The sequence below is a fragment of the Carcharodon carcharias genome, chromosome 9 (genome assembly GCF_017639515.1).
Source record: "Carcharodon carcharias isolate sCarCar2 chromosome 9, sCarCar2.pri, whole genome shotgun sequence".
Lineage (NCBI taxonomy): Eukaryota > Metazoa > Chordata > Chondrichthyes > Lamniformes > Lamnidae > Carcharodon > Carcharodon carcharias.
The window spans coordinates 139,252,631-139,274,498 of NC_054475.1; the positions used below are offsets into that span (position 1 = coordinate 139,252,631).

The window sequence follows — 21,868 nt, forward strand, 5'->3', positions numbered from 1 at the left end:
GCTCCTGACATCATTACAGACTTGGTCCAAACATGGACAAAAGAGCTGAATTCAAAAGTTGAGGTGTCCTTGACATCAAGGTAACATTTGACTGAGTGTGGCATCAAGGATCACTTGCATTTTTTGTTTTCATTTCACCTTTATAAGACCTTAATAACCTCATCTCTTACTGATAACAGGAGTTGGGGAAATAAAGTAACTTCCTTGAGCAATTAGCCTGATTCACAACAGAATGTGCCTACTTAATTCTTTCCCCACAGAGAGATTACCCTTGAAATGGTATTAAAGGTGCAGTTAAATACGGATTAATTTCCTCAGCCTTGCAGGATTCCAAAAGGCTTCCCTCTCAGCAAAACCAGGAGTAATGGAAAAGATACTGTAGTCTTGCTGCTGTCTGAGGTTGCAGCTGTAATTAAGTATATTCCTGTTTCTTCATCACATGACTTGTTCCCACACTCCAGCCATCAGTTGGCCAACACATCCCATCCTTGTCTTCCTATGCCAACTGGAAAGCAATAAGACTCAATACCCAATTGGATGATACTTGACTGTCAGGCAGCCAGCCTTTTTTGCTCATTTTCAATATTTTTATACTTGGCAAAGAGAAACGTTCAAAGAAAATGACCAAAAAAAACCCAATCTTTTTTAATGTTCCAATGATGTTTCCCCAGGGTTGCACACAGCAGTGTCCTGGAGATTTATCTCCAATTCCCGAAGACTTCAGGCCAATCCTGGAAGGTTGGCAACCCTGTTGCAGGCCTGTGTAAAGCCAGTGGACAGGAACATCTAAAACTCAAAACTCTTGTCACCTCCTCCACCAACAATTGGCTTGCCTTCAGCCTCCCAGCATGCAGCGGCAGCATTGACCTGTGACCCCTCTGCTCACCGGGCGATACATCCGGGCTATTAGTGCAGAATGGTGTGCAGCTAAGATGGCGGTGATGGTGTTCCATGGCGACTGGTTGAAGAATTGGGAGAAAGGGGGCAAATCTGAATTGTAAGTTGGGCGCATAAAAAAAAACTCCCCGAGCCCGCACTCGGTTGCCGAATATGTCTGTTTTAGAGCGGGCAGAGTGTAGAAGTCGATCGGGCCGCGAAAGCAAACCGCGGAGCTCCTTGTGTGTGAGCTTTGTGTAATTTTACATAATGTAAAAACGTGGTGGCGTTTAGTTCGGCGGCGGCCTAATTTTTTATTCTAGAAAAGGCTTCACAACAAACTTGACCTTTTCTTGTCCCAAATGCGAGAATATTGTGGCCCCTGTATAATAGCTTGATCATAAGCTGTTTCTTTTTTTGCTTGAAAAGTAACCAGACAACTGTATGCTTTTAGATAGTAAATAGACTTCTAATCACAAGATTTATTTCACTTAAAATGTTAATTATGCTTTTTCTTTGTCAGTCACAGGTAAGTAATGGAGTCTAAATTTAGGTTAAAAGTGACAAGACTATGTCTTCTATAATTCACCTCATGACCAACTCATCAAGGAAAAGTAATGATTACTGTTAAATTATTTTGCAGCAGATCCCATATAATATAAAGTAATATTGTGGCTATATTAAAGATTTTGTTTCTGATCTTTAAAGGATTATTCTGGTTAATTTGGAAACTAAGATGGAGAGATGAAACAATGAAATTAACTTGTTTTATTGTGCTGTAGATTTCTTGATCAAAATGATTAGATAAGCTAATTTTAAACCTAAAGGTGCACTTATGCTAAAATTTAGTATCATGCAAAGTGATTTTGGCTTCACTCAATCCTGCATAATGTAAATGGGGTAGTGGAGCCCAAACTGACTTTAAAGTAATGCGGAGCATGACTTCTTCGTTCAGAAAGTTTTTGCTGGGTTTTCCAGCATTTTCTGTTTTTAGATCTGTTTTGCTGCATTGTCAGGCTGGGCCTGACTTGGAATTCTGTTTGTGATTACACTAACTGCACTATTGTAGCAAAGCAACATCCCATTTATATCCAAATCCTGGTTATAGTATATATGGTATACTTTTAAGCATCTCAATCTGTCTATTTTGTAGTTGAACAATTATGATTGGTCTTATTTATAAAATCTGATTAGAAATATTAAAATACTGTACTTTGTCAAATGCTAAACTGAAGCATATGTATTGTGAAATTTCAAAGAAAATGCCATAGAAGAGAGTCTTTGAACCAATTGTTAACAAAAGTTAGTGTTTCAACTTAATCTGATGACAAGTATAAAGTTTACAATATAGTATTAGTATGTTCATGACCTTGTAAGTTTCTGTGTGAATATTATTGAAAACCTCAAGTTTGGAATGGTATAAGATCGAATTCTATTGTGAGCATTTTCTCTGCACAATAAAGAATCAAAATACACTAAGTTTTCCACAAGAAAGCTGATGCTTTGGTTTCAGTAACAACACCACCAGCTTATGTCATGCCTTTAATGTAACGAAAAGTTCCAAGGTGTTTCACAAGAGCGTTATGAAACAGTATGACAGAGCCACAAAGGCGATATTAGGTCAGAAGACCAAAAGCTTAGTCAAACAGGTAGGTTTTAAGAGCAGTTTAAAGGGTAATATTGTGGCTATATTAAAGATTTTGTTTCTGATCTTTAAAGGATTATTCTGGTTAATTTGGAAACTAAGATGGAGAGATGAAACAATGAAACTAACTTGTTTTATTGTGCTGTGGATTTCTTGATCAAAATGATTAGATAAGCTAATTTTAAACCTAAAGGTGCACTTATGCTAAAATTTAGTATCATGCAAAGTGATTTTGGCTTCACCCAATCCTGCATAATGTAAATGGGGTAGTGGAGCCCAAACTGACTTTAAAGTAATGTGGAGCAAGACTTCTTCGTTCAGAAAGTTTTTGCTGTCCAGCTTGAGAATGCGCAATATGTCAGAATTAGAGGAGTTCCTTCATAATCATCATGTTTCATTGTGATCACTTCTCATTCTTCTAAACTTCAGAGAATATAGACCCAATTTACCCAGCCTGTCAGTTTTTTTTGTTTGTTCGTGGGATGTGGGCGTCGCTGGCTAGGCCAGCATTTATTGCCCTTCGGTGCAGGGAGGGAATTCCAGATGTTGGAGCTTAGACAACTGAAGGCACAGCCATCAATGGTGGAACAATTATAATTGGGAATGTGCAAGTGTTATGACCAAGCAGTTGGTAAAGCTGAATTATTTTTAAAAATACCAGACGGAAAATTTAAACAACTGTCATAACGTGTAATTTTAAGTGTTATGTTTGAGATGCAACTCAATTCAGGAATCAGACCGCCAGTTCTCAAGAGGTTTTATATTAAGCTAAATGAAATGTTTTATTAATTTACACAAGGTAAATATATACACTAAGATAAAAGCAAACACTGCAGATGCTGGAAATCTGAAACAAAAACAAAAATTGCTGGAAAAACTCAGCAGGTCTGACAGCATCTGTGGAGAGGAAGACAGAGTTAACGCTTTGAGTCCGTATGACTCTTCATCAGAACTCGAAACGTTAACTCTGTCTCCCTCTCCACAGATGCTGTCAGACCTGCTGAGCTTTTCCAGCAATTTTTGTTTTTGTGTTAAATATATACACATAGCTACAAATTACTATGATCATAACTTTTGACAAAGTCCCAAACTAATCTCCATTAAGGCAACAGCAACCCACAGACTTAACCAGTCACCAGGCAAAGCATTTTAACCTTACAAATTCAAAATGAGGTTCTTTCCACTTTTGTTCCTGTGGAGACAATTGGAGGCTTACAGCTGCTTTTGATCTCACATTGCCTCTGCTCTGCACACAAAACGGTTGTCTTGTTATGCCTAGTACAACAATGTAAATGTAAAACAAAAACAGAATTACCTGGAAAAACTCAGCAGGTCTGGCAGCATCGGCGGAGAAGAAAAGAGTTGACGTTTCGAGTCCTCATGACCCTTCAACAGAACTAGTTCTGTTGAAGGGTCATGAGGACTCGAAACGTCGACTCTTTTCTTCTCCGCCGATACTGCCAGACCTGAGTTTTTCCAGGTAATTCTGTTTTTGGTTTTGGATTTCCAGCATCCGCAGTTTTTTGTTTTTATCAATGTAAATGTAAATTCTCATTATATCACCAGCCACTTTGAACTCCACCTTAAAACCCCTTTCACAGTACCAATTTTATTAGTAATATAAACATATTGCTTGGCCTCTGCTAGCTAGGTGCCAGAATTCATCCACTTCTTGAATGCTCTATTCAAAAAATGCCAATCCACTCTACCTCTCTGTTTACATCTCAAAACTAGTACACATCAAAGCACCCAGACTAGCTGGCTTTAATCCAGTTAAGACACACCCACAGACTAAACCTCTATTTTAAAAGAAAAATATTTTCCAATAATATTATATACATTAATAGCTTAATGACAGCAAGACACCAGAATTAGAGGAGTGCAGATATCTTGCAGTGTTGTTAGTTTGGAGGAGATTACACTGATAGGGAGGAATAAGGCCATGGAGGGATTTGAAGGCAAGGATGACAGTTTTAAATCAAAATGTTGCTTGACCTAGGGGAATGGGATTTGCAGCGCGTTAAGATATGAGCAGCAGAGCTTTGGATGACCTCAAGTTTATGGAGTGTAGAATGTGGGAGACCAGCCAGGAGTGTTTTGGGATAGTTAAGTTTAGAGAAAATAAAGTCATGGATGAAGGTTTCAGCAAAGACGAGCTGAGACAGGGCAAAGTCAAGTGATGTAATAGGTGGAAATAGATGGTCAGAGAGATGGCATGAATACAAGGTTGGAAACTCATCTCAGGATCAAATCTGACATTGCATTTGGTTCTTGGAAAGATGGGAATGGATTTGGGAGGTGACAGCATGTTCAAGCACTTTGGACAGGAAGGAGAGGTTGGAGATGGGATGGTAGTTTGCAAGGGCGGAGGGGTCGAGGTATGGCTTTTTTTGAGGGAACGGTGATGACAGCAGATTTAAAGGAGGCTGAGGCACCACCTGAAGAGCGAGAACCGTTCACAATATCGGCTAACACAGGGACCTGAAAGGGAGGTTGGGTAATCAGCTTAGTGGGAATAGGATCAAGGGAGCAGTAGGTGGGTCTCATGGACAAGAAGATTTCAGAGAGGGCATGAGGGGAGTTAGGAGAGAAATTAGAACGAGATGAGAGGTCAGGGCGACGGCAGGGAGGAGCATTAAAGGATGTTTGGCCATGATTGAGAGCACTGCTAAGAATATAAGATTTTGGCCTTTTCCAAAATAAGGCTGTCATGATATATATACTTGCTATCAATTGCATTTTCCTGTTTTAGTTATTTTGATTATGTAACAAGGAAAGGACCTTTTTCATTGTTAGATATACCTTTATACAATCATAAAATTTAACAATACAGCAGGAGGTCATTGAGTCTGCTGTACCTTCTCTTTGAACGAGCAGTCCAATTTAGTCTCTCATCCCAGCTTTTCTCCATAAACCTGCAAGTTAGTGCTTTTCAACTATACAGGGGGTATGTCCAAATTTAAAAGCTCTTATGGAATCCACTTCTTCCACTCTTTCGGGTCGTGTATTCCAACCCTCCATGTGGGGGAAAAAAATCTTCTAATTTCCCTTCTAGTTCTGTTGCCAATTATTTTAAATCTGTGACCTTTGGTTACCAAGTCACTTCGCAGAGAAAACAGTTTCTTGCTATGTACTCTTTCAAAAACTCATTCCCATTAGGTCCTTGTTAACATCCTCTGCTTCAAGACTATGTAGTACAGTGGTTATGTTACTGGAGTAATAATTTAAGCACCTGGACTGATTCAAATTCCACCATGGTAGCTGGATGGTTTAAAGTCAATTAATTAAATAAATCTAGAATTAAAAAGCAAATATCAAGAAGGGTGACTATAAAACTAGTGGATGGTTATATAAAAAAACACCTGGTTCACTAATGTTACTAAGGGAAGAAAATCTGCTGTCTTTACCTCGTTTGACCTATGCATGCTTTCAGACCCACAGCAATGTAGTTGACTCTGAAATAAGAAATTAGGAACATAAGAAATTGGAACAGGAATAGACCACACAGCCTATTGATCCTGCTCCCCTATTGAGTATGATTATGGCTGAAATTTGGCTTCCACTTCTCTTTCCTGTCCTCTCTCCATATCCCTTGATTCCCTTTGAGACCAAAAATCTGTCTATATTCAACAATGGAGCATCCACAGCCTTCTGAGCTGGAGAATTTCAAAGATTCGCAGCCTTTTCAGTGAAGAAATTTCTCCTCTTCTCAGACCTCCAGTATCTACCCTGTCAAGGAAGTTATGAAGTTCCTTCATAATCTTGATTCCAGTTTCTCCAATCTCTCCAAATGACTGACGCCCCTCATTCCTGGGAAATTTTCTTTGTACCCTCTGTCGTTGAAATGAGTAAACTCAGTTAATTGGATGATTTCTTATAAACAGGCATATATAAACAGGGCTCATTTCTTTGGGCAGGAGTCCTCTCCCCGTTCGACGGATCCTTTTACCCACCTCCAATATTCTCCCTCCACCTGGACCCCTCCCTCTGGATTCTTACCTTCTCTTGATCTTTTCATTGAGAACTGTCGGCGCGACATTAGTCGTCTCAATTTCTCTGCTCCTCTCACCCATTCTAATCTCTCTCTCTCTGAACTTACTGCACTCCGTTCTCTCAGGTCCAACCCTGACATTGTCATCAAACCTGCTGACAAGGGTGGTACTGTTGTTGTCTGGCGCACTGACCTCTACCTCACGGATGCTGAGCGTCAACTCGCAGACACTTCCTCCTACCTCTCCTTGGACCATGACCCCACCACTGAACATCAAGCCATTGTTTCCAGGACTGTCACTGACCTCATCTCCTCTGGGGATCTTCCTCCCACAGCTGCCAACCTGATAGTCGCCCAACTTCGGACGGCCCGCTTCTACCTCCTACTCAAAATCCACAAACAGAACTGTCCTGGTAGACCGATGGTGTCAGCTTGCTCCTGCTCCACGGAACTCATTTCTCGTTATCTTGACTCCCTTCTCTCTCCCCTTGTCCAGTCCCTTCTCACCTACATCCGTGATTCCTCTGACACCTTACGTCACATCAGCAATTTCCAGTTCCCTGGCCCCAACCGCTTCCTCTTCACCATGGACGTCCAATCCCTCTACACCTCCATCCCCCACCCAGATAGTCTGAGGGCCCTTAGCTTCTTCCTCGAACAGAGGCCCGAACAATCTCCATCCACCACTACTCTCCTCCGTCTGGCTGAACTTGTTCTCACACTGAACCATTTCTCCTTTAACTCCTCTCACTTCCTCCAAATAAAAGGTGTGGCTATGGGTACCCGCATGGGCCCCAACTATGCCTGTCTCTTTATGGGGTATGTGGAACATTCCTTGTTCCAGTCCAACTCCAGCCTCCTTCCACAACTCTTTCTCCGGTACATCGATGATTACTTTGGTGCTGCTTCATGCTCTCGTCAGGACTTGGAAAAATGTATTAATTTTGCTTCCAATCTCCACCCCTCCATCATTTTCCGTGGTCCATCTCTGACACTTCCCTTCCCTTCCTTGACCTCTCTGTCTCAGTCTCTGGTGATAGACTGTCCACCAATATCCATTACAAGCCTTCTGACTCCCACAGCTACCTCGACTACAGCGCCCCACACCCATTTCTTGTAAGGACTCCATCCCATTCTCTCAGTTCCTTCGCCTCTGTCGCATCTGTTCCGATGATGCTACCTTCAAAAACAGTTCCTCTGACATGTCCTCCTTCTTCCTTAACTGCGGTTTTCCACCCACGGTCGTTGACAGGGCCCTCACCCGTGTCCAGCCCATCTCCCGCGCATCCACCCTCACGCCTTCTCCTCCCTCCCAGAAACATGATAGGGTCCCCCTTGTCCTCACTTATCACCCCACCAGCCTCCGCCATTTCCGCCAACTCCAGCATGATGCCACCACCAAACGCATCTTCCCTTCACCCCCCCGGTGGCATTCCATAGGGATCGTTCCCTCTGGGACACCCTGGTCCACTCCTCCATCACCCCCTACTCCTCAACCCCCACTTATGGCACCTCCCCATGCCCATGCAAAAGATGTAACACCTGCCCCTTCACTTCCTCTCTCCTCACCGTCCAAGGGCCCAAACACTCCTTTCAAGTGAAGCAGCATTTCACATGCATTTCCCCCAACTTAGTCTACTGTGTTCATTTCTCCCAATGTGGTCTCCTCTCCATTGGAGAGACCAAACGTAAACTGGGCGACCGCTTTGCAGAACACCTGCGGTCTGTCCGCAAGAATGACCCAAACCTCCCTGTCGCTTGCCATTTTAACACTCCACCCTGCTCTCTTGCCCACATGTCTGTCCTTGGCTTGCTGCATTGTTCCAGTGAAGCCCAACGCAAACTGGAGGAACAACACCTCATCTTCCGACTAGGCACTTTACAGCCTTCCGGACTGAATATTGAATTCAACAACTTTAGATCTTGAGCTCCCTCCTCAATCCCCACCCCCTTTCTGTTTCTTCCCCCTTCCTTTTTTCTTTTCCAATAATTTATATAAATTTTTCTTTTCCCATCTATTTCCATTATTTTTAAATCTTTTATGCTCCCCCACCCCCACTAGAGCTATACCTTGAGTGCCCTACCATCCATTCTTAATTAGCTCATTCGTTTAGATAATATCACCAACTTCAACACCTCTGTGTTCTTTTGTTCTTTTGTCTGTGACATCTTTTGATGATCTGCTCCTATCCTAACACCCCCCCCCCCCACACACACACACACACAAACACACACATGCCTTAAACCAGCTTATATTTCCCTCTCCTTGTAAAGAAAGATCAGTTCTGTTGAAGGGTCATGAGGACTCGAAACGTCAACTCTTTTCTTCTCCGCCGATGCTGCCAGACCTGCTGAGTTTTTCCAGGTAATTCTGTTTTTGTTTTGTTATAAGAGTTTTAAATTTGATTAATCATATTTTCATTCAATGAATTAAAGTTGTCAAATCTAGTTGGGTAAATATTTGTGCTTCACTGGACTGATTTCTATGTTGGAGTTGATTGTACATTTTAGCTGGAAAAACAGTAAATCCTTTAAGTACTTTCCCTTCTTCACAGTGCAGACATTAAGGGAGTCTGATCAATCAATTTTCCAAAAGTAGGATTACAATTAAAACTGCATGAGAATATGTGTTCTTGTTATTAAAAATATCACCGAGATTTAAATATTTCTGTTTGATGCTGAGCTTTAATAATGGTGAGTCCTTTGCTTGAGTGCTTTAATTCAGAACATAACATTTGTGAGACTATTGAAGTACTAGAGCCATCAGTTAGTTATCAATTTTGCAGGTTCTTCATATCTGCATTTAATTACAAATTAGCATGGTTTATGTTATCGATGGATTATCAACTAATCCAAATCTTGATGCCTGTCTGTGCATGGCTTAATTTCAATTCAAGTATCAGCTTGCCTTATGGTACCAAAATTGTTACAAGAAGTAGTTGTCCTCTGTTGAATTTGCTACAGCTTTTTGGTGATACTTTTGAGTAATGTGAGGAAACAGAAATGATGTTCCTTAAAGGGGGAAGCAAATGCAATGTGTTGAGTACTTTTTACCCCATGTGCTTATTTTTCAAAATAGGAAACAAAATGGTTTCTTTTTCAATTTAGCCCCAGTGAAACCACACTTTCTGCTAGGTACTTTTGAGTCCTGAGCCTATTATCTGTTTTCTGACATGCTGCTGATCAGTGCAGCAGCTTTGGGATATATGACGTGAAGGGAGGCCTGGTTTTGCGTGCTATATTAAGTCAATTAATATAACAAAAATTGGTTACAGCTTTATCTTACTGAAATGTATGAGTAGTGTGTGTGAGAAATAATCTTTTGTGCAAGTGTCATTTTTTTTGATTTGTCACCCCAACACCCCCACCAAACCAGAACATGAATGATTGAATACTGACCACCCTGTACTTGCTTCCACATTTAAAAGTCATTTTTGTTACCTTTTGTCACTCAAAAGTGCAACAGATAAACTGTGGCAAATTCAATAGAAGAGAATTTGTTCATTAAATTCTTGTTCCATACGGCAAGCTGATACTTGAATTGAAATTGATTCCTCTCAGCCTGAAAAGATTCAATCTGCTTCCAGTCAGCAAGATTAGGATTGGAGGATAATCCATTGATATTATACATGTTGCTTTTTGTTTTTCTTTTTAAAAAAAGAATCTTAATATATTCTCCAGGATTGAATTGCTTTACTGGTTTATTTAGTGGCAGCAATCAGCCAGGATGTGATGTTTAGCTTGCTGGAAACAATCTTACAAAGAATGCCAGAAAAATAACTTGAAACTTCCATGACCTTTAGTACAATTTATTAAAATAAACAATTGTTCAGTCCTCACCTGAAAATCATATTGTGCTACTACTGCTATGATAGCAAATTTTCATTCTCAACCTTGAGAAGCTCTATCTCCTTAAGTTTGCATTTTCCTCTAATTATCCAGCAGTAATAGATTTCTGGCCAAAATCCGAAAGAAAATAGAAACAGGGAGTACCGATATGTGATGAGACATAGCGTAGGAGGGAGAGCTTCAGATTCTTGCGGTGTTGGGACCATTTGAAAAGGACAGATTGTACCTGAACAAGGTTGGAGTGTCCTTGCAGAGAGTTTTGGAGGGTTTTAACTAGGTTGATAGGGGGATGGGTACCAGCATATACAAGTAGGAAAAAGGAATAAGGTATATAAAATGTGAGTGTTGGACAGGACTAGGAAAGGGATTAGTTCCTTATTAGATAGGAGCGGGCGAAGATGACTGCAAGAAAGACAGGTTTATAATGCATCAGTGTAAACGCACAGTATGTGATGAATAAGGTTGGTGAGCTACAAGTACAAATAGCCATGTGGGAATATGATGTTGTGGCAAGAATGGAAATGTTGCTTAAAAATGCTGAGGACTGAACACTTAATGTCCAAGGATGTAAAGTGTTCAGAAAAGAAAGGAAAAAGGGATTTGGGGTGACATTGCTGATCAGAGAAGACATTGTAGTGTTTGAAAGAGGAAATGTTCTGTCAAGGACTGAATCCATTTGGTTAGATTTCAGAGGCAAAAAAAGTGTGATCACACTACTGAGGGTACTCTGTGGCCCCCAAATTGTGAGAGAGAGAGAGAGAGATTGGTAAAGAAGCAAATCTGCAGGGAAATCACACAGATGTGGAAGAACTGTAGAATGGTGATATTGATATGATTACCCAAATATTGATTGGGATAGTGTTTAAGAGTAAGGGGGGAGGAATTTCTGAAATGTGTTCAGGACAACTTCTTTGATCAGTGTATTCTTGGTCCAACGAGAAAACAGGCATTGTGGGATATAGTACTGGGGAATGAGGTGGGCCAAATGAACCAAGTGTTCATGGGGAAGCACTTGGGTGAGATTGAGCATCACATCATAAGGTTTACACTAGTAATTTAGGAGGGCAAGGAACAATCTAAAATAGAATGTCTAAATTGGAAGGGGGCTTATATCAATAAGATGAGAAGGGATCTAGCCAAGGTAAAATGGAACCAAAGATTGACAGGAAAAACTATAACAGAACAATGGGTGTTCTTTAAGGAGAAGGTGCTTCAGATACAGCTATGTACATTCCAACAAGGGCGAAAGGTAGGGGAACCAAAACCAGAGATCCTTGACCAATAAGGGCGATAGAGAATACAATGAAACAAAAAAAGGTGCATGTCACGTGAATTCTTCAAGTGAGTATTAGGTCAAATACAGTAGATTGAGAGGGGAAGTGAAGAGGAAAATAAGACTGACAAAGACAGAATATGAGAATAGAATGGCAGTTGACAGAAAAGGGATCCCAAAAGTCAGGTACCGGCATGTAGTTGGAAGTGGATTGGGCCTTATGAGGAACAAAAAGTTTGATATATGCCTTGAGTCACCGGGCAAGGCTATGATACTTAATGTGTACTTTGTATCAGTGTTTCCTGAGAAATCTGACAAAATATCAGTCGAAGTGGAGATGGTAGAGGTCATGGATGGGGTGAAAATTAAGGGGTAGGAGGTTAGCTATGCTTAAAGTGGACAAATCTCGCCTAGATGGCTTGCACCCCAGGTGGTTTAAGGAAATGAGGGTGGAGATGGGGGAAGGGCTTGGCATAACCTACAAAACTTCCCTAGATATTGCTGGGTTTGGGGTGGTGGGGTGGTGCCAGAAGATTGGAGACTGGCAAATTACACCTTCATTCAAAGAAGGGTGTAAGTGCAGCCCAGGCAACTATAGTGTAGTTAGTTTAACATCAGTGGTGAATAAGGTTTTAGAACCAAATCCTGACTTGGAGAGGTTTAAACTATTAAAAATAGTCAGCACGGATTTGTAAAAGGCAGATTGTGCTTGATTAATTTAATTGAATTGTTGATGAAGCAACAGAATGTTGATGAATGTTGTCTATATGGATTTAAAGAAAGTGTCTGACAAAGTACCACTTAGAAAGCTAGTTATCAAAGTTGTATCTCATGGAATAGCAGGGTCAATATCAACTTTGATTTTAAAAAATTGTTTAAGGACAGCGAACATAGTAAATGGTTGCTTTTCAGACTGGAGGATGGTATACAGTTGTGCTTTTTTGACATAAATGCCTTGGACCAGATTTTGAAATGCAGAGTAAAATTTCAAAATTCTCCAATGGTAACAAACTTGGAGGAGTGGCAAACAGGATGATGCTAATCAATTGCAACAGGACAAAGGCAAGTAGAATGGGCAAACAAGTGGCAGATGGAATTTAGTACAGAGAAACGTGAGGTGCTGCATTTTAGCGCATGGGATAGGGAAAGGCAAAATAGACTTAATGACGCAGCCCTATAGAATGTGCAGGCCCAGAGGGACATTGGGGATGCATATGCATTGAGATCTTTGAAGGTGGCAGGACATATCGAGAGAGTAATTGGCAATGTATATGGGATCTTGGGCTTCATAAATAGAGGTTTTGAGTACAAAAGGAGGGAAGTTATACTGAACCTTGAAAAACTCGAGGGCACAGCTAGAGTCTTGTGTCCAGTTCTGATCACCACACTTTAGGAAGGAAGGGCCCTTAAGAGGATGCAAAAGAGGTTTACCAGAATGGTTCCAGAAATGAGGGATTTTAGCTATAAGGTTAATTTGAATAAACTGGTGTTCTCTTGGAAATTGAGGGGAAAGTTGATAGGTTTAGACAAGGTGGACAAGGAAAAACTTCCCATTAGCTGATGGTACAAGGACTAGGGGACACAGATTTAAGATTTTGGGCAAGAGATGCAGGGGGAATGTGAGGAATAACTTTTTTAATGCAGCGAGTGGTCATGACCTAGAACTTGCTGCCCAGGAGGATGATGGAAGCAGAGATAGTCAATGATTTCAAAAGGAAAGTGGATGGGTTCTTGAAGGAAATAAACTTGCAGGGCTATGGGAATAGATTAGGAGATTGGGACTGACTGCTTTGCTTCACGGAGAGTGAGCATAGATTTGATGGGCTGAATGGCCTCCTGTGTCATAGATGACTATATATAATGTATATATTATTTATTTCTGTATATAATAACAGTACCCTTGCTATGCACTCGATATTATCTTAAAGTTAAATTGTTTTAGATATTATTTGAAATAGAAATGAACAAAATAGAAGCAAAGATAACTTTTTCAAATCTTGAAATTTGAAGCCATGTGTTTCTTGTTCTTGCATTGAAGCCTTGAATCCAAAAACTTGCCACCCTACAGTTTAAGTCTGATATTGTAGCTAAATATTAAGCTAAGCCTGTAAAACCAATCTTTTACAAAATTACATGATTGACTATCCTCACTTAAGTGTTGGCCGTATTGTCCTTTAGATCGTCGTTATCTGGTAGATTTAATATTGATCGCTGTTAGTTTGCAACTTGTGAGAAATATTGGTGGGCACCTTAGCTGTTGTATACTTGTACAACACGCAAATCAAGTTAACCCCAAGCTATCCAGTCAATTGTAAAACTTTGTTTTGATACAGCACCCATGATACGGCAGAGTGCTCATTGTATAACTGCTGGATTTTGATTTCACAATTGGATAGAGGCAGTGCTTGCGTAGGGAGTATGGGCACTTGGGCAAGTGGTGAAATCAACATTTTCATTGGAAAATTTGTACTTTGACTCAATCACTTCACTAATTTTGAACGAATATGTGAGGTGGACTAATTGAACCATTTCATCTGTCGAAAGAAATAAATTCCAATGCCTTTCCAAATGCTAGCATGCATCTCACTTTCTCTTGTCAGGTTTAAATATTGTCAAAACAATCATCTTCCTATAGTTAGCAAAAGTTTTCATTACCCCAGCTAGTGAGTGCACGTATAAAAGCTGAGGGTTTGCAACATCAAATATCTAGCTGAGTTTACACTTTTTCTGAATTTAACATTTTATGTGAGAGATACATTTGAGAAGACCTCAGGTAAAAGCTGGGTACATACAATATGAAAACCTTGGCTTTTGGACACAATTGCTCTTGTTTCATCAACAATTTGGAATGTAAATACCACTTGAAGAGGACGTAAATACCCCTTTCTCCATTTTTTCAGTGCAATGCAGTTTTCAGTTTGATAAATGGCTTGCAGTAGAGATTTACTCAAATGACTTACTTGGGTGTTGTAGCTTGCTCAAAACTTTGTGCTTTGAGGCTGAATTCTTCAACTGCGTGCCTACTTTTGATTCTTTTAAAATATGCCTTCAAAGATTATTCCTGTTGGTATCAAACACTTTCACTTTTTTTTAATCCGAGCAAACAATTGAGCATTGACAGCTAGATTTACAAACGTTCTCTGTCCTCTTTTCAATTATGCAAGACTGATGGGACACAGACGCACAGTGGAAGTAACTGCAGGATAAATGTTCTTGCACAGGTTAATTTTACTTTCCTCAGAGAGAGAGTCATTTGATGGGCTGAAGCTTATGACAGATGACCCAGTGGATGTACCTTTCATATGCAAAATTATGGCTTGTGTTATCATATCTGAAAACAAATTATGATTATTTTTAACAATCATCTGTTGCTGTCATTTTTTTTTTAAGATGGGTGAGAGTTTTGTCATGTTAATCAGTGTGTTGCTTTCAAGTTGATATTCTGTTGAAGTCAGTTTTGCTTTCTTTCCAGGATTGTATATAACCATAAGCTCAATAACAATTGGTTAAGCTTAGCAATTGAAAAGCACATCAGTTCTCATTGGTTCTCCAATATGTTGATCTAAATGCCTTTTCCTAGTGCTTTGGCATTTGCAGTGGTTTAGTACAGTCTACAATCTGCCTATTACAAACAATGGAAAGAACATGCTGTTTAATTTGATTAGCCAATTGTTGGCATGTATAACCTATGAACCTGGCATCTCTCTGGCACTGAAATTCATATGCCATGTTGCTCAATTGTGTGGTAGGAAGAGCGTATTTTTGGACTGATGGCAGCATCATGCTGGCGGAAAATGCTACTCATGTAGCCACTGCATTGTAGCAGCGTGAAATACCTTGCTTAACCTGTTGTTCAAATTTTTGAAATACAGTGAGATCTTTGGGCCTTTGACCAATTTGCGAGTTTGTGCAATACACATCGCACAATGATCTGATCAAAATAGCCGTTGTCCCACAAAATAGCTTTGATGCACGATATCTGCATCAAGCTTGCAAGGTGAGCAAATGGCTACGGCCTGACTTACAAGATTGCTGATAAGGCCAATCTCATAGCACATGGAGCTTTATGAACCCCAACATGTATAATGACCAGTGAAGGTGGCTCATTCATGCTTGCTAGAAGTGACATCCATTCATACGTGGAGACTACTTCTCTACAAACAAAAGGAATATGTTCAAGCCATGCACCTTTTCTGAATTACTTGGGAGCTTGGGGAGCCTCTTGTTCCCCATTGCTTTCTCCATGGCAATGCTTTGGCCAATCAGCCCCCTTTGATCTTATAGTATAAATTGTTGCGATTGTTTGAAATTTGGCATTCTTGCGTGTGTTCTAATGAATGCAAGACGAAATGCTTTGGCAACGTGTCTTTTCAGCAATATTCAAGTTCTGCACAATAAAGCGACTGCTAATCACTTCGGTTGGATTCTACCTAATGCTTTTATAGTCTGCGGATCTAAGTCACGTCTTTGAGTCCTGATTCTAGATATTTTCTCAAGTTCAGTTTTATTGGCCAGTCCCGTTAACCGAACTTGCATCTACCATGATCTGAAGTGTATGGTTATGGACCAGTACTTAATGGGAATTTGAGGTTTTGAATTTATGAAAAGGAAATCTGGAAATAAAACTCTGGTACCAGTCTTGGTGACCATGGATTGGTGTAAAAACTTAATTGCTTCATTAATGGCCCTTTTTAGGAAAAAAAACCTGTTTGCATATATGTAACTCCAGTCCTACATTAACGTAGTTGAATCTTCAACATCAAGTAAGCCACTTAGTTGTACCAAACTTAAAGAAGTCGCATGACACCAGGTCAAACACGGGCAAGGAAACCTCCTGCTTATGACCACACACTGTGGTGCCCCCCCCCCCATGAATCAGTCCTCCTCCATGTTGTACACTACTTGGAGGAAGCACTGAGGGTGGCAAGGGCACAGAATATACTCTGGGTGGGGTACTTCAATGTCCATCACCAGGAGTGCTTCTGCACTACCACAGACCGAGTTGGCCGAGCTCTAAAAGACATAGCTGCTAGACTAGTTCTGCAGCAGGTGGTGAGGGAGCCAACAAGAGGCAAAAAGATACTTGACCTCATCCTCACCAATCTGCCTGCTGTAGACACATCTGTCCATGACAGTATTGGTTGGAGTGACCATCGCACAGTCATTATGGAGACAAAGTCCCATCTTCACATTGAGGATACTGCCCATTGTGTTGTGTAGCACTACCACTCTGCTAAAAGGGATAGATTTTGAACAGATCGAGCAACTCAAGACTGGGCATCCATGAGGTACTGTGCCATCAGTAGCAGCAGAATTGTACTCAACCACAATCTTTAACCTCATGGCCTGGCATATTCCCCACTGTACCATTACCAGCAAGCCAGGGGATCAACCCTGGTTCAATGAAGAGTGCAGAAAGGCATGCCAGGAGCAGCACCAGGCATACCTAAGAATGAGGCGTCAACCTGATGAAGCTGCAACATAGGACTACCTGTGGGCCAAACAGCATAAGCAGCAAGTGATAGACAGAACTAAATGATTCCACAACCAGTGGATCTGGTCTAAGCTCTGCAGCCCTGCCACACCCAGTCGTGAATGGTGGTGGACAATTAAGAACTCACTGGAGAAGGAGGCTCCACAAATATCCCCATCATCAATGATTAAGGACCCCAGCATCACAGTTATCAGTCTTCAGCCAATTCAGTTCACTCCAAGTGATGTCAAGAAACAGCCGAAGGCACTGGATGCTGCAATGATGATGGACCCTGCCAATATTCCAGCAAAAGTACTCAAGACTTGTGCTCCAAAATTTCCGGTGCCCCTAGCCAGCTGTTCCGGTACAGCTGCCACACTGGCATCTACCTAGTAATGTGGAAAGTTGCCCAGGTATGTCCTATACACACAAAGCAGGACAAATCCAACCCAGCCAATTACCGCCCCGTCAACCTATTCTTGATCATCACTAAAGTGATGGAAGGTGTCATCAACAGTGCTGTCAAACGGCAATTGCTTAGCAATACCCTGCTCACTGATGCTCAGTTTGGCTTCCACCAGGGCCACTGAGCTCCTGACCTCATCACAGTCTTGGTTCAAATATGAACAAAAGAGCTGAACTCCAGAGGGGAGGTGAGAGTGACTGCCCTTGACATCAAAGCAGCATTTGACCAATTGTGGCATTAAGGAGCCCTAGCAAAACTGGAGTCAATGGGAAATGGGGAAAACTCTCTGCTGGTTGGAGTCGTATCCAGCACAAAGGAAGATGGTTGTGGTTGTTGGAGGTCAATCATTTCCGTTCCAGAACATAATTGCAGGAATTCCTCAGGGTAGTCCCCTCGGCCCAACCATCTTCAGCTGCTTCTTTAATGACTTTCCTTCCGTTATACAGTCAGAAGTGGGAATGTCGGCTGATGATTGCACAATGCTCAACACCATTCTCGACACCTCAGATACTGAAGCAGTCCATGTCCGAATGCAGGAAGACGTGGAAGATATCCAGATTTGGGCCGACAAGTGGCAAGTAACATTTGCACTACACAAGTTCCAGGCAATGACCATCTCCAACAAGAGAGAATCTAGCTATCGCCCCATGACATTCAAAGGCATTACCATTGCTAAATCCCCCACTACTGACTGGGGGAGGTGGGGGGGGCGGGGTGTGTTTACCATTGACCAGAAGTTGAACTGGACTAGCCATGTAAATACTGTGGCTACAAAAGCAGGTCAGAGGCTTGGAATCATGAGACGAGTATCTCACCATCTGACTCCCCAAAGCCTGTCCACCGCCTACAAGGCACAAGTCAGGAGTGTGAGGGAGTACTCCCCACTTGCCTGGATGAGTGCAGCTCTAACAACACCTAAGAAGCCGACACCATCCAGGACAAAGCAGCCTGCTTGATTGGCACCCTTTCCACAAATATACACTCCCTCCACCACTAATGAACAGTGGCAGTATGTGTACCATCTACAAGATGCACTGCAGAAACTGACCAAGGCTCCTTTGGCAGCACCTTCCAAACCCATGAGCACTACCATTGAGAAGGACAAGGGCAGCAATACATGGGAACACCACCACCAAGTAACTCACTATCCTGACTTAGAAATATATTGCCATTTCTTTCACTGTTGCTGGGTAAAATTCCTGGAATTCCCTCCCTAACAGCACTGTGGGTGTACCTATACCACAGCGTCTTTTTTTTTTGTTCGTTTACTTGATGTGGGTGTGGCTTGCCAGGGCAGCATTCATTGCCCATCCCTATCTGCCCTTGAGAAGGTGGTGATGAGCTGCCTTCTTGAACCACTGCAGTCTTACTAACAGCACTGTGGGTGTACCTGCGCCACTTGGACTGCAGCTGTTCAAGAAGGCAGCTGACACCAGTTTCTCAAGGGCAGATAGGGATGGGCAATAAATGCTGGCCCAACCAGCGAAGCCCACACCCAGTAAAGGAATAATAAAAACAACTTGGAGAAAGCTGTGAGGGAAGACCATAAGACATAGGAGCAGAAATTAGGCCATTCGGCCCATCGAGTCTGCTCTGCCATTCAATCATGGCTGATAAGTTTCTCAACCCCATTCTCCCGCCTTCTCCCCGTAATCTTTGATCTCCTTACCAATCAAGAACTTATCTATCTTGGTCTTAAATACACTCATTGACTTGGCCTCCACAGCTTTCTGTGGCAATGAATTCCATAGATTCACCACTCTCTGGCTAAAGAAGTTTCTCTTCATCCCTGTTCTAAAAGGTCTTCCCTTTACTCTGAGGTTGTGCCCTTGTGTCCTAGTCTTTCCTAATGGAAACCATCTTCTCTACGTCCACTCTGTCCAGGCCTTTCAGTATTCTGTAAGTTTCAATCAGATCCCCCCTCATCCTTCTAAATTCCATCGAGTATAGACTTGGAGTCCTCAAACGTTCCTCGTACGTTAAGCCTTTCATTCCTGGGATCGTTCTCGTGAACCTCCTCTGGACCCTCTCCAGGGGCAGCACATCCTTCCTGAGATACGGGGCCCAAAATTGCTCACAATATTCTAAATGTGGTCTGACCAGAGCCTTATAAAGGCTCAGCAGCACATCCCTGCTTTTATATTCTAGTCCTCTCGCAATAAATACCAACATTGCATTTGCCTTCCTAACTACTGACTCAACCTGCAAGTTAACCTTAAGAGAATCCTGGACTAGGACTCCCAAATTCCTTTGTACTCCAGATTTCTGCATTCTCTCCCCATTTAAAAAATAGTCTATGCCTCTATTCTTCCTACCAAAGTGCATGGCCTCACACTTCCCCACGCTGTATTCCATCTGCCACTTCTTTGCCCATTCTGCTAACCTGTCCAAATCCTTCTGCAGCCTCCCCGCCTCCTCAATGCTACCTGTCCCTCCACCTATCTTTGTATCATCTGCAAACTTAGCCAGGATGCCCTCAGTTCCTTCATCTAGATCATTAATGTATAAAGTGAAAAGTTGTGGTCCCAACACTGACCCCTGCGGAACTCCACTAGTTACCGGCTGCCATCCTGAGAGAGACCCCCTTATCCCCACTCTCTGCCTCCTGCCAGACAGCCAATCTTCTATCTGTGCTAGTACCTTGCCTCTAGCACCATGGGCTGTTATCTTACTGAGCAGCCTCCTGTGCAGCACCTTGTCAAAGGCCTTCGGGAAGTCCAAGTAGGTAACATCCATTGGATCTCCATTGTCTAACCTACTCGTTACCTCCTCAAAGAATTGTAACAGATTTGTCAGGCATGACCTCCCCTTGATGAAACCATGCTGACTTTGCCTGATTTTACCATGCACTTCCAAGTATTCTGAAATCTCATCCTTAATAATGGACTCTAAAATCTTACCAACGACCGAAGTCAGGCTAATGGGCCTGTAATTTCCCGTCTTTTGCCTCACTCCCTTCTTAAACAGGGGGGTTACATTAGCGATTTTCCAGTCCTCTGGGACCCTCCCTGACTCGTGATTCCTGAAAGATCACCACTAACACCTCCACTATCTCTTCAGCTATCTCCTTCAGAACTCGGGTGTAATCCATGTGGTCCAGGTGATTTATCCACCTTCAGACCTTTCAGTTTTCCTAGCACCTTCTCCTTGGTAATGGCCACCATACTCACCTCTGCCCCCCCCCGCCTCTTTTGAACTTTGGGGATGTTACTCGTGGCTTCCACCATGAAGACTGATGCAAAGTACCTATTCAGTTCTTCCGCCATTTCTTTGTTCCCCACTATTACTTCTCCATTGTCATTTTCCAGTGGCCCAATGTCCACTTTTGCCTCTCTCTTACCCTTTATATATCTAATAAAAACTCTTGCAATCTTCTTTTATATCACTAGCTAGTTTACCCTCATATTTATTCTTCTCCCTCCTTATTTCTTTTTTAGTTGTCCTCTGTTGGTCTTTGTGGGCTTCCCAATCCCCTGGTTTCCCACTGCTCTTCGCCGCATTGAATGCTTTCTCTTTAGCTTTTATGCTGTCCCTGACTTCCCTTGTCAGCCATGGTTGCCTCGTCCTCCCTTGAGGATGCTTCTTCCTAGGGATGAATTTTTGCTGTGTCTCCCAAATTACTCCCAGAAACTCCTGCCATTGCTGTTCCATTGTCTTTCCTGCTAGTCTCATCTCCCAGTCAATTCTGGCCAGCTCCTCCCTCATGCCTCTGTAGTTGCCTTTATTCAACTGTAATATGGTTACATCTGATTCCAGCTTTTTCTCCTCAAATTGCAGAGTAAATTCTATTATATTATGGTCAATTCCTCCTAAGGGTTCCTTCACCTTAAGCTCCCTTATCAAATCTGCCTTATTACACATCACTAAATCTGCCAACCTGCCTATCTTTTTGATAGAATGTATGTCCTTGGATATTTAGCTCCCAGTCCTGATCCCCTTGTAGCCACGTCTCCGTGATGCCCACCACATCATACCTGCCAATTTCAATCTGCGCCACAAGGTCATTTACCTTATTTCATGTACTGCGCGCATTCAGATACAACACCTTCAGTCCTGTATTTCCCATCCCCTTTCTCACTGTCGTCCCTTTATCTCATGTGCTTGAAGTTAGGTTCCTAGTCCTTTCCAAACACTCTGTCCTATTTTGTGTTCTGGGGACTTTAATAGCCTCTCCTGGGCTCTCCTTTCGTTTAAGTTTTTTCATAATTTTCCATGAAGTTGAATCCACCCCCCACAAGCTAACCTGCTGCTTTGTTTCCCATTAGTCATACTTCTTGGAGTTTTACACACCCCCC

General features: G+C 42.0%; 1 protein-coding gene across 3 annotated transcripts in view; it reads left to right on the top strand.

Moving 5' to 3' along the window:
- The first annotated feature begins 890 nt into the window (after positions 1-890).
- The window catches only part of thoc2 (THO complex 2), a 167,655-nt gene continuing 146,677 nt past the window's right edge, over positions 891-21,868 (top strand). For all 3 annotated transcript variants that reach the window (XR_005944023.1, XR_005944024.1, XM_041195847.1), the window contains exon 1: positions 891-997. Coding sequence is in view for 1 of the 3 variants with exons in the window: in XM_041195847.1 (XP_041051781.1) it covers positions 933-997 (65 nt within the window). In the remaining 2 variants the exon portion in view is untranslated. The remainder of the gene's footprint in view (positions 998-21,868) is intronic.